The sequence below is a fragment of the Pithys albifrons genome, chromosome Z (assembly GCF_047495875.1).
Source record: "Pithys albifrons albifrons isolate INPA30051 chromosome Z, PitAlb_v1, whole genome shotgun sequence".
In the NCBI taxonomy this organism is placed as follows: Eukaryota; Metazoa; Chordata; class Aves; order Passeriformes; family Thamnophilidae; genus Pithys; species Pithys albifrons.
Genome location: NC_092497.1, coordinates 50,929,665 through 50,942,090, shown reverse-complemented (window position 1 = coordinate 50,942,090; position 12,426 = coordinate 50,929,665). Strand labels below are relative to the sequence as shown.

At 47.7% G+C, this 12,426-nt stretch overlaps 1 protein-coding gene across 3 annotated transcripts in view; it reads right to left on the bottom strand.

Annotated features, from left to right (window-relative positions):
* Nucleotides 1-3,730: 3,730 nt before the first annotated feature.
* Nucleotides 3,731-12,426, bottom strand: part of ZCCHC7 (zinc finger CCHC-type containing 7) — a 91,784-nt gene continuing 83,088 nt past the window's right edge. For 2 of the 3 annotated variants that reach the window (XM_071580291.1, XM_071580292.1), the window contains 3 exons: nt 8,358-8,453; nt 5,523-5,640; nt 3,731-5,082 (listed from right to left, as the gene is read on the bottom strand). In XM_071580291.1, the coding sequence (XP_071436392.1) occupies nt 4,631-5,082; nt 5,523-5,640; nt 8,358-8,453 (666 nt within the window). In that variant the 3' untranslated portion in view covers nt 3,731-4,630. Of the gene's footprint in view, nt 5,083-5,517; nt 5,641-8,357; nt 8,454-12,426 lie in introns of all 3 variants that reach the window. The other variant, XM_071580294.1, reaches the window with a different exon arrangement.

The window sequence follows — 12,426 nt, the reverse complement described above, 5'->3', positions numbered from 1 at the left end:
GTGATGGAACCAGTTGCTTGAGAAAGCTCTGTTCAGGTGTGACAGAGACAGAGTTCACAAGCCTGTACCCCACCTGGAAGTGTCTGCTCCTGGGATTTCCTATGCTGTCAGCTGGGAGAACTGCAGCCTGGCTGGTGCCATGGTGGGGCCGGGGCACAGCTGGGATGTGGAAACCTCTGGAGAGCCCAGGAGGAACAGTCCCCCTGGAGCTCTGACCCAAGCAGGCACCAAACCCTCAGCTGGGCTTGTTCCTCTTCCGCTGGACCTGTTCTGGCCACAATCAACTTGTCACTCCAAATGTCACCTCTGTCTGTGTGTTCTCACCAGTGAACAACAGAGGAGAAAGAGATCACCACCTCAAACCCTTCAGTGCTGCTGAATGTGCCCATTCTGGGCTCCTTGTGGCCACTCCTGGGGCTCCACCAGCTGTGGTCAGCCCCAGCACATCTGGGGGCTTCCAGAGGCTGCTCCACTTTGGTGTCTCCTCTTCCTCTTCCTTGTTTTCTGCCTGAACAGGTTTGGATTAGACAAGGCCTTCCCAAATGCAGACAATGCCCCTGCCAGTATACAAATACACTAAAAAATACCGGGTTTCCCAACAGTTTTTCTGTGATTTGACCAGACTGGCACAAGGTTAATTAAAAAAAACCCCAACGTTTAAATGCAGTTTCATCAGGGGAAGTGTAAAATGCCTCCATAAGAATCTTTGTCAGGACTTTTCAAACCTTGCAAAGCACAATTAGACACAGTCAAATATTGCCCTGGTTAAAGACTATTAATTTTCCTTACATTTGTCATGAATTAATTTTTTCTGCCTGTATCAACAGTGTTTCCTTTATAAATACAACTGGCTCCTTTACATTGAAAAATTAAATTTGTTCTGATAATGAACCGAGGTGCTAATAATCATTTTGCAATGCAAAAAAAGTGCAATTACTGGCTGCTGTGCCACACAGTGCCATGGATGGTTGTTGCTGACCCTGTTCTGCCACTGTCACCCACATTCCCATCTAGAAGGTGCAGCATGGCAGCCCTGGGTGCTCAGGTATCAGTGCCAACCTGTTCAGGTGAACAGAACCTCAGATTTGCACAGTGCCCTCGAAGACCCATTCAGTGACACAGGGGATGAAACAAGGTCTGTTGGTGACAGTGAGACTGACCTGAGGCACTTGTGTCTGGATCTGTGTTTTCACTGGGGAACACCAGTGTTGGGTACAGTGTGGCCAGGGACATAGTGAAGTGACATTCCCAGCAGATTCTACAGCAGCTGGACAGAGAGACTGATATTTTCAGGCAGACTTTAGGGAAAGAAATGCTTCAAGGAGGAGCCGAGCCTGTGCTATGTCACAGAGACACATCTGACTCCCTCCCACAGGTATGCCATGGACAGACACCTCAAGTCACAGTGCCCCTTTCTTCCTCAACCACACTGTGTAGTGCCTGCAACAAATGGGGGACCCAATACTCCGTTTTTCCCTTACTCTCGGGACACCTGCCCCCATTACCCAACCTCCTGCTCAATCCATTTTGCCTTCCCTGCAGCGCTGGGACTGAGCTGTGGCCTTTTATTTATTCACGAAATGTAGGTTTCCTCATGCTGCTTCACCAGTGCACATCAACTGCGACCTCGAGACACCATCCTCTCCTGGGATGAGCATGTGTTCCAGTCCCAGGCATCTCTGGAGTAAGGACTGACAGTTCTTCAAAGCTGGGGGGAAGCCAGCAGGAGTGACAGGCTGAAGCACATTGTGGTTTAATAGGATAAAGCAGAGCTTGATGAAAGCTCAGCCGACCATTCGCCAGGCCCACCACAGGATTGTCATGCAGAGCTGTCCTTTCTCAGCACCTGACGTGGTGGTATTTGTGCTGCTGCAAAATCCATCATCCCTTTTTGCCATTTCCCTCCTCCTACCTTCCTCACCAAAGTATCTCCTGCTGTGCTATTCTTGCACTGAACTCTCTAAGATCCATCAGTTGCCTGACAGAAGCCTCACTGGGAGTGCTGGGTGGCACTGGTTACCAGTGACAGCTGGCACTGGACACAACTCTCCCTGTCCCAAGCAGTGGCAGACAGAATCCTAGGCAATTCTGTCACACCTGGTTTACCCAGGTACTGTCCTGTAGAACAAACAAGCCTCATCTGTGCTCCTCTTTCCTGGCTAGTGGCATTATCCAGACTCCCTGGCTCTCCCCTGAGCGCTCCAGTGGGTGTTCTGCTGCAGGTTCCTGAAAGCCCAACCCTGTCTGTACCAGAGGTGATGTCATTACCTGCAGGGACCCAAATGCACCAGCTTGGATGTGCAAGTGCAGGATCTCATGTCCTTTCCCATAGCAGCAATGAACACCACCTTGTGCTGAAGGCCGTTCCCTCACCCAGCTCCTGTCTGCTTCCAAGGGTCACTGCAGCACCTCCCTCCCCTCCCATGATCCAAAACATCTGCTTTCTCTGTCTTGCTCACTGTCCTGCAACTACAAGCAGCAGACCAAAGGCTCTGCAGTGATAGGTACCTGCAGGACTCCGGGGGACATCCAGAGGCAGCTTCACCACAAATGCATCATCTGGCAGGGGGTGACACCAGTGACAGGCATGAGACACACCTGCAGCCAGGCTTCCTCCATGGGTCTAAACAACCTGCCATCACCTTCTCATGGCAAGGCAGGCTTTGCCACCAGACACAGTGGGGGATTGAAAAACTCTGTATCAGTGTCCAGGATGAAATATTCTTGGCTGAAGCCACCAAACATCACAGAAAGAGCTCAGGACCCTGCCTGGTCTGACTCCTGCCATGCTGGCCAGGCACCTGCTCTTCAGGGGTGGAGTTAGAGAGAACTCTGACTTGCTCCACACCTGACCCCCCTCTGGCACTTGCAAATGGTGCTGTAAAGGCAACTCACTCACCAAGATAACCTACCTGGCCAGGTGACCAAACTGACCTACTGGAAAAGTTGGAATTGACCTTGATACCTCACCTAAAACAACCCTCCTCCCTGACTACCAGGTTTGTGCTGGTTCGTCTGAAGACCGGTGGAGCTTTTACTCAGTTAGCACCTGGTGTTGACAAACAAAAAGCGACATAAAACACAGTGCCCAGGAAAAGAGTTATTTCCATGCTAAGGACAAGTAATTTCAGAGATAGAATTCATTTTCCTTAAGGGTAAAACTGACTTGTAAGTATCATCATCAACTTTTCAATCAAGCAATCAATGAAGTTAAGCAAAACCCAATTTTTGTTGCCAAGTAGACTCTGAAGCACAGCTGGGCACTGTGTTCCCAAGTACTGTGCAGGTGTAGCTCTGCTCCAAACACCTCTGAGAAGGGGTGACAGGGTCACCAGAATGCCTGTGTTCTCACTGGAGACTTTGCCAAGCAAAAACCTGATGGACTTAGGGAGTACTGTCATGTTATAACACTGTCAGAATGACAGTCCTGAATTTTAACTTAGGTGCCCAGTTCCCTTTCCAGGTACTCTTGCCGGGTACAAACAGTTTCTGATTTTAACACAGAACTGCAGCATGAGGAGAGGACTTGCACCTTGGTGACATTGTGATGTCAGGTACCATCAGCTGCTCACGAAAGGTGTAGTACAGCAGAGAGCAGGTCACAGAGCAGCAGGGCATAGGCAATTTCCTTTTCAAAACAGTAGAATATAAATACCATCCTTTTTTTCCTTTTCTCTTGCCAGACATTATGTAGTTTCAGCTCAGGAAAAACAACACAACACTTTCCAGATATGCTTGGAAGGCAGGGAAATGAGGAACAAACCCACTTTTTTCACATTCCTCATGTAAAGTTTTATTTGGGTTAGTCCTTCGATGAAACATTTTATTCTTACAAACCTTAAAACTACACTCTGAATTCCAGTGTAGAAAAATAACTGTCTTTGAAAAACATTATTAAATTTTAGCACAGTATGACTGGGATCAAATACCTTCATACTGCATTCTTTTCTCCGGAAACAGCTTCCAGAAGAAGAGGAACAAGGACAGATTTAGTGTGAGATGTAAACTCTTTTCCATGCCAGCTGCTCAGCTGGCAAGGGCAGGGATGGGCCTGGGGGAGCCCCAGAGCCAAGCACCGAGGGCAGTGAGTCCACAGCACTGTGTGGGAGCACGAGGCAGGTGACTGCTGCATCCCAGAGTGTAAATCAGTAACTTGGCTGCCCTTTCAGGAGGAAGGGAAAGTGCCAAGTTCCCTTCTGCACTCCGGAGAGAACTGATGGCTGGGGGGGATGTACTTTACTCCCATTTGTTTCCCTGCTCTCCATCCTGACCCCTCCTGATGCAAGTCTCCCTGGCACCAGCTCCAAAGATGCCAGGTTCCATGGCAGCAGATCCTGCTGTGGCAGCAGAGCCACATCTCACCAGTGAAGAAACAAACACTGCCAAAACTGGCATTATCCCCACAAACTCCAAGCAAAGTAAAGAAATGTACAGCCTATTCCAGAACCACCCCAAGTGGGAGCACTGTGACCCACTGGCTACAGGGACAGCTCAGTGACAGAGTGGTTGGGGTGTGTGCCCAGCAGGCCAGGTGAGGGATGGGCTCAGATTCATGTGCTAAGAGAGGGACAGGAATAAAGAGAAGTCAGAGCCAGAGCCAGTGAATGCCAGTGCTACCTTTGTCTCCCCATCACCATGATTTCTGCTTGGACTTCTTCCTCCGCTGTTTTATGAGGAATAGATTGTCCTTGCTGACAGGACTAGCATCTTTCTGCTTTTTCCATTTCTTCTTCCTTTTGGCCCCTTCCAGAGGCTCCTGCACACACAGAGCCTTTCTGGCTGGGAAGGTGTGGAACAAGGACTTGTGCTGGACCTTGCTGCCCTTGCACACGTGCTGCTTGTGCCCCCGAGGGAATTCCCTTCCAGGGTCACACTGGAATTCAACACTCCTCCTGTGCTTCTCCTCTTGGGGCTTCCCTGCCCGGGACACCTTCATCTTCTTGTACTGCTTGCCATCCCTGCTGTGTTTCCTGTGTTCTTCTTTCCAAGGTTTGCTTTTTTTCCTGTGGCTGTGCCCCTCCAGCTGTTCTTCCTGCCGTGGTGTTTCGGGCTGCTCTGGCAGAAGGCCAGCTTCCTGCAGGTCTGGAAAGCAGAGGGTATGAGTTTAAAACCTAAACCCCCCAGAACCTGGTGCTCCTGAGCCATCACACCTCTCCCAGGGTATGTGTGCAGTGAGACAAAAATTTATCTGGGGCAGAATTTTTTCCTTGTAGGTTTTTCATGTCACCAGGGTATAATCTTAACAGATTATGATTTAACTCCCTTCCTGTTATTTTATGGCATTTTTAATGATGTCAGAGGATTTTGCAGAATTAAAACACCTAACAATGCCCAGTGAGTGACTTTGACACAATCAATTTCCATGACGGACATGGATAAATAAAGCCACAAATCTTTTACTACCACCAGACTACCTGTTCAAACCCATGAACCTTTTCCCAGCACGTGAAAATAATTCCACAGTGTTTCTGAAAAGCAGCAAACAGAGAAAGGCAGGAGGGCTCTCCCAGAACACACTGTACCTGCCACCTTTCTTTTTAACCTGCTTGCTCTCCTCTTGATATCACACTCGTCGTCGTAGTAGTAGACGAAGGGAGAGGTGGGGAACATGCTGCCCTGCATCCGCTTCTCTGAGCACTCCTGCAAAACACATCTAAGGTCACCAGAGACAGCTAAGTGGCAATTTTCCTGGAAGACCAACGGGCCAGGTCCTGCAGGTGCTGGTCTGTCCCTGTGGCAGACGTGGCCAGCACTGCCAGCCCCACTGCCAGCCCATGATCCCTCTGGTGCACACCCAAACGCTGGCACTGCCTGAGCACACAGAGGGAATCCTGACTGCAGTTCCACGTGTCTGCAGCACCCAGAGGGCAGACAGTGAGGAGCAGGTGAGGACAGGAAACACCAGGTGAGTTGATGACAAGGCTGTTGGACACAGGGACAGGGCTGTACTACTCCAGGCTGGCACTGACAGCCACCCTGCTGCTTCCCATTTCCCCCACACTCCTGACCCCTTGGGGACACAGTGCAGGGCAGAGCAGGGCAAGGCACGGCAGGGCAGGGCAGCCCTCACACCTGAGCCATTTGGGGTGAGGTCCCTGCAGAGCTGTGGCAGCCAGAGGGGTGGGTGGTCTGGGCAAGGGGCAGGCAGCACTGGAGAGCCAGGCAGGGTCTCTCCTCAGCCTGGCAGCAGCCAGGGAGGTGCTCCAACTGTGTTCCCAGGGGGATAAACCAAAGCCAAATCCTGCGACAGGATGGGAGTGCAGGGAAGAAGAAGAGGAAAAGGAAGAGAGCCCTGAACCATCAGCTGTGGTGAGAAAGGGGCTGGCTCTGGCACCATGTGTTGTCAGACTATTTCTGAAACACTTGGAACAGGAATTTTTTCACTGCTGTAAACACAGTTTTAGCCATGTCTTGCAATCCAGGCTGATGAGAACACTGCACATGGTTCTGCCTTTATTCCAGGTACTGTGTAATACTGTCAGCTGCTTCATTCTCCTTGCAAACTGCTCACTACCTGCTGTGCTTTGCTTCACCATCTTTCTCTTTTTTAACACTGCCCAGATTATAGAAACACAGAATCCCAGAAATGTTTGGGTTGGAAGGGACCAAAGCCCACCCAGTGCCACCCCTGCCATGGCAGGGACACCTCCCACCAGCCCAGGGTGCTCCAAGCCCTGTCCAGCCTGGCCTGAGACACTCCCAGGGATGGGGCAGTCACAGCTGCTCTGCCCAACCTGTGCCAGGGCCTGCCCACCCTCACAGCAGGAAATCCTTCCTAACATCCAATCTAACCCTTCAGTTTGAAGCCATTCTAGGCAGCTCTGTGTCTCACCAGTTACCATGAGCTGTCAGGACCTTTTTGTGTATGGGACCAGCAGCTTTCCAGCATGTACTGCCACTGCCATTCAGGGCCACCATGGCCCCTCCTGTCCCTGTGTGTCCTCCTGTCCACTCTCCTGCTCCTTCTGCAGGCACAGAGCCCCAGAAATGCAATTTGGGTGTGTTTCATATTTCTCAGCTTCTACTTTACATGTGCTTGGCTGAAATTTAGTGAAGAATCATTTTTTTTTGCAAGATTTTTGTGTCTGTTTCTGCATATGGTGTGCACATGGAAAGATCTGGTACCTCTGTGCTCTGAGGTACCAGAATCAGTTTATTCACTTTCACTCAGTCATTGCTCAGGCTGTTTCTGCTCCTTGTACATTAGTAAAAATACTTTATCTTCCTTAACTTTGAGAGCCATAAAATGTCCTTGAGTCACTTTATTTACATGCTCATGTTATACAGTTTCTACCACTTTCTATCCAAGTAATTCCACCAGTTCCTCCCACATAATTTCTAATTATTTTTAACAACAGCCTCAATAATTACTTAAATAATTAATTTACAGCATCCATAATAATTACTAATTAATTTTACAGAAGCCTTACTTGTATCCACATATTGCTGTCTTCCTCTGGTGTAATTTTTTGACAGTTTAGTAAAACTAAACTAGAGGTCCAAGCTTTTAACAAAACATACTGAATAGTTGTAGGGGCTGACACACAAGAGCAGGTAGAAGGGAAGGGAGGAATTTGCTGGGAATTTACTCTTTTTAACCCATAGAAAACAATACACTAAACTCACCCATGTATGAATAGCTTTCCTTTTCTGGAATAATTGTGGTTCCTGCCCTTATTCCACAAAAGAAAAGAACTCAAATATTTGGTTTGTGTTGGTATTTATGGGTACAGAGCTGAACTTGCCACAACAGGGGCTGAAAAAGGTGATAAATACAATCAAAACACCTTGAAAGATGCAGCACAGCTCCCATTTTTACTGGAGCCACTTAAGGGTCATGACATCTCCCTCACCAGGCTGCACCTTATAGAAGGGTGACGCCAAACTGAATGTTAAGTTAGACTAAGAAACAATGAATGAGGATCATCACAACCAGGCAGGAATGATAAATTCCAAAAACAGCATTCAAATGGTTGGGCTGATTGAATGGTTGGGTGAAAAAACTGACGTGATGTTGAACATGGCAGTGAGGCAGTAACGGGAAAAAAAGGTAAAGAATAGAAAGGAAAAAAAGGCTGCCTATAGCAACTGCCTGTTTTCCAATGAATATTCTTTCTCCCAGGCAGTTCAAATCAGTACCCTTGCCAAGGAGAGATAGTAACTTTTCCTTTCCCCCCAGTCTTTAAATTAGATGGGTGCTGTCCCTTCATACATCGGCCTCCACTGATGCAGCAATCACACGTCTCTAATGTGGCACCAGCTCAGCAATTCCAGCCCTTCCCTCCAAACACACTCTGCAGCAGGGATGCATTTCCACCCCAGCAGTATTTCCCACGGCAGAGACTGCCCAGACTCACATATCCCAAGTGTCCCTTGCGGGAGCAGTTGTAGCAGTACGCGGACATGGAGCGCTCCGAGGGGAAACGCGCTGCTTCGATGGGCCCAGGCTTTGTCTGGAAGACAGAAATAGGCAAGAATTAGGTATGGCAGTATTTTGAATGCTGAATTAAAAATATATTAAAATTACATAAATATAATTTTATTATGCTTAGATCAATACATTCCTGCTCGTGGTTGGAATATTAAGTTTGAAGAAGCAGCAAGTGGGTCCTGTTACTGTAATTTCGCAGTGAGTTTCAGCCTGAGCATCACAAATGAGGTGCAAAGGGGCATTCCTGGCAGCATTTCCACCTGGCCATGTTATTTCAGCTCTGAATGCAGGAAAGTAAGCTGCTGATTTCTCTCTCCCTCTCCTTGTTCCTCAGTCCCTCTGGCTCTCACAGATGCCGCACCCTCCCCTGGGACGGTCAGATACAGCTGGACAGGCTCGATGCTGCAGCCCATGGAGAGAAGGGGGGAGTGATCCAGGACCCCCTGGCATAGGCAGGATGCCACAGCCAGCACTGGGAATGTGGGGCAGGTCCCACACCCCCAGCACAGACAGGATGCCGTGGTCCACAGGCACAGGCACCAGCACCAGTGAGGGATGCAGGAATTCTGGCCCAAAAGCAGCAGGGCTGAGGAGTGACTTTGTTGCATTCTGCGCATTTCCTTCTCTCTGGGGCTAAAGGAGCACAGAAGAATGTCCCAGATTTCAAAAAAAAATAATAGTTCTTGGTAAAGCTCAAGAAAGTAGTAGTTCTTGGTAAAGCCATTACAGGAATGTATTTTTCTTTAAATCTGTATCACCACACTCTTCTGCTGTGGGAGCCATCATGTTCTCCTGCAGAACCTCCAGAAGAATGACAGCAGTGTTTGTAAAATAGGCAGGAACAAGAGAAACCTTTCAATGCCATTCTTTATGAATCTGATCACACCTGCAGGGTCACCTTATTGTGAACTCCCCAGCCCTGAGTTTAAATACATGTTTTGAAGTCATGTTCCTCCGCTCACATCCACACACGAGGAGGGGCCTGAAGAAGGACTAAGAAGACTGACACATCCAACAGTGATTTGTGACAAAAGGTGAGGAAACAGGGGATGGGAAAACCCCCACCTATAAAGCAATTTGTGTGTTTCTCATCCATGCCTCACAAGAGCTCTCCAACTAACAGCAGTGTGTGAGGGACTCACTGAGCTGGCTTGGCTTCTCACATATTCTTTTATAATTAATACACAGAACAGGTAAGAAGTAAAAAACCCAACAAACTAAAATGCTTGAATTTGTGTAGTCCCCTTGGGACAAAATCTGTAGGTTTTGTTTACTGGACCAATCATCTTTATTTTGGTTAGTTTTCAGCATGAGGAGCATCCCCAGAAACCATCTCTGCCCTGGACAGGGCTCCTGAAGGGCAGCAATAAACCCTCTGCCTCTCTCTGCCTGACACACATGTGGGCTCCTACCCATATTAAACCTGTTTTAAAGGCTGATGCCCACTGGAGACCACCTGCGGATGTGCCCCAGAGGATTCCTCCTCCACTTCCCTGACTGCTGGGCAGTTCTGCCATGGGAATGTGAGCACAACGCAGCTGTCACACATCAAACCAGGGCCACCATGGCACCACTCTGCTCCCTGCCAGCTGGGCCTTAAAATGAACCATGATGACTGTCTGGAAATGACATGTTCACACTGTTTGGCCTTTGCAAGGTGTAGTGTGACGATACCACGTAGTTACAAAAAGCAGGTGTTATTCCAGACACACAATCCTCCACATCCCACGAGGTCACCTGCTAAAACAGAAGAGTCTGACAACTCTGCCAGCAGAACAACATCCTCCAATTAAAATAATTACAGGTTTGGCCATTGCTGGTGTTCTTAAATTGAAACTAGTGAAATTTGCACCCAGTGCTCAACTCTGTTCCTTTTTACAGAAAAGGAAAGCTCCTCGAGCAGCACCCATGGAACAGCCTTGTCCCACCATGGACTCCAAAAACTGGGTGTCAGCAGGTTCAGGGCCTTCCCTCCAGAACAGGAGTCCTCTGGGCTCACATACACCCCATGACCCGACCCCCATGCAAGGCAGCTCCCCTGCCGCATTTGCTTTTATTGAGTTAACATAAAAGGTCACATTTAAGGAAGAAATTAAACTGAACACCTGCAAGTCAGATTACAACTCTACATAACTTTACTCCTCTCCAAAGCCAAACAAAAAGAAAACCTGCATGTTAAAATCCTTCTGTTTTCTTATTATTTAAGGCTTTAAAAAGCATCTAAGGCTTCAGCCATATAGATACAAAACAAACTATTCATTGACGCAGCTTCTTTATGTTTTAGATTTCTTTTGTTACAAACATTTAAATAATCTATATTTGTAGGGTGATATCTTGGAGATTACTTCACTATCAATATATAGAAGTAATAACCTGGTAGATAGTATTACCTATGAAAGGTCCATCCCATCTGCTATTCTTGCTGAAAGCTTTTCATGCACCAGTAAACTCAGTAAATATCAGAAGATAAAGCATAAGCCTACCACGCCATGGATTTACTCCTAATGTCTCCTCAAAGTGCAGCCTGATGCAACGATTACAAATGATTTTTCTTCTAATGTCATTTTACATAACCCTTTTTTCTGCATGAGTAGTTAGTGCAGAATGAATGAATGAATGCCATTAAAACAGTTAATCATTATCTGGGACACTGGCCTTCCTCCCTTCTCAACCAGGAATCTCCATGACAAAGGCCAAGAGATCAAAATGCCAGGGCTGCCTCTCTGGCCTATTTCTGACAGTAATTTTTTATGCAAATGGCCCTGCTGGGCAGCTCCCTCAGTGACCTTGAGCTCCCCTTATCTGTACTGACTTTGATCCGACCAGGGCTGCCTTTTACGAAGCTCATTACTACTTAGGATCCACAATCTGGCTAAATCTCACTAATTAAGGAAAATCATCTGACCTTTATTTTTGCCTGTTTCCTTGCTCCCCCAGTTATGTGACACACGGACCTCGCTGGTGGGGCGGAGCAGAGCCCAGACCCCTTTGTGCAGACCCAAGTGCATGTGTTGGGCCAGCACAGCTCTGCCAGCCACGCTGGGGAAACATGGGACAGCGCAGTGTGGGTGGCACTCAGCCTGCCCAGGTGATCTCTGGCACCTCTCAGAGAGTCACTGCACCTGGAATCTGCCACAGGAAACCTTTCCACCCTGTGTGTGCCAGTGAAGCCACTCATTTGACAAATAAATCAAAGTCAGAGCAGTTCCCCATGCTGACCAGAGCCTTGTACTTGGGTGGAACCAAAGTCATGCCCTCCATCAACACCCAACAGTGTCACCTGCTTGGCAAAGGTGCTTTTTGTTGGCCACATCCAATGCCAGAGTTTAGACTGAGCTCTGGGAATGTGAGGGAATAATTCCTCTCCTTCCACCACTGCGTCCACCACAGTCAGGAACAAGCTTTGTGAACTCCTGATGCTGCTGTTTGCAACTCAACAAGACAACATGGTGCAATTCTGGGGGCAAAACTCATTAGCAGAGACGTTTCACCATTTCCTTGAGCGGTTGAAAGATGATCATTGAGTGAATCATTACACGCTCTGGGCTGCAGGCTGGAGTTGGGCAGAGAAATGGCCAGAGCAGCTCTATCACAGAAAAACAGGTATTTTCTTTTACAAATTATCATAATCTATTCACACACCAGCTGAAACAATGGCAGGCTAGCATCATTTCCTTATATTCAAAATTGCCAATATAAGGTATCATGTAATATTGTAATTATACCCAGGGTTTTTGTTGTTGTTATTTTCTTTAACAGTGTCATGCACCCAGTAGACTTGCATTCCATTGGGTAATTCCTTAATTAGGCAGATTTTTGAAACAAGTATTATGTACACAACAGACCGGAACGTCTCCTTTGGAGTCTTCCCAGTCTATCAGGTGATTGCATCATTAAGCCACACATGCTACGTAGTAAAAATCCTTATGAAAATTCATGACAGAAACACACTGAGCTTGGTGCATGCTAATAAACAAGAAACGTACACATTTAGT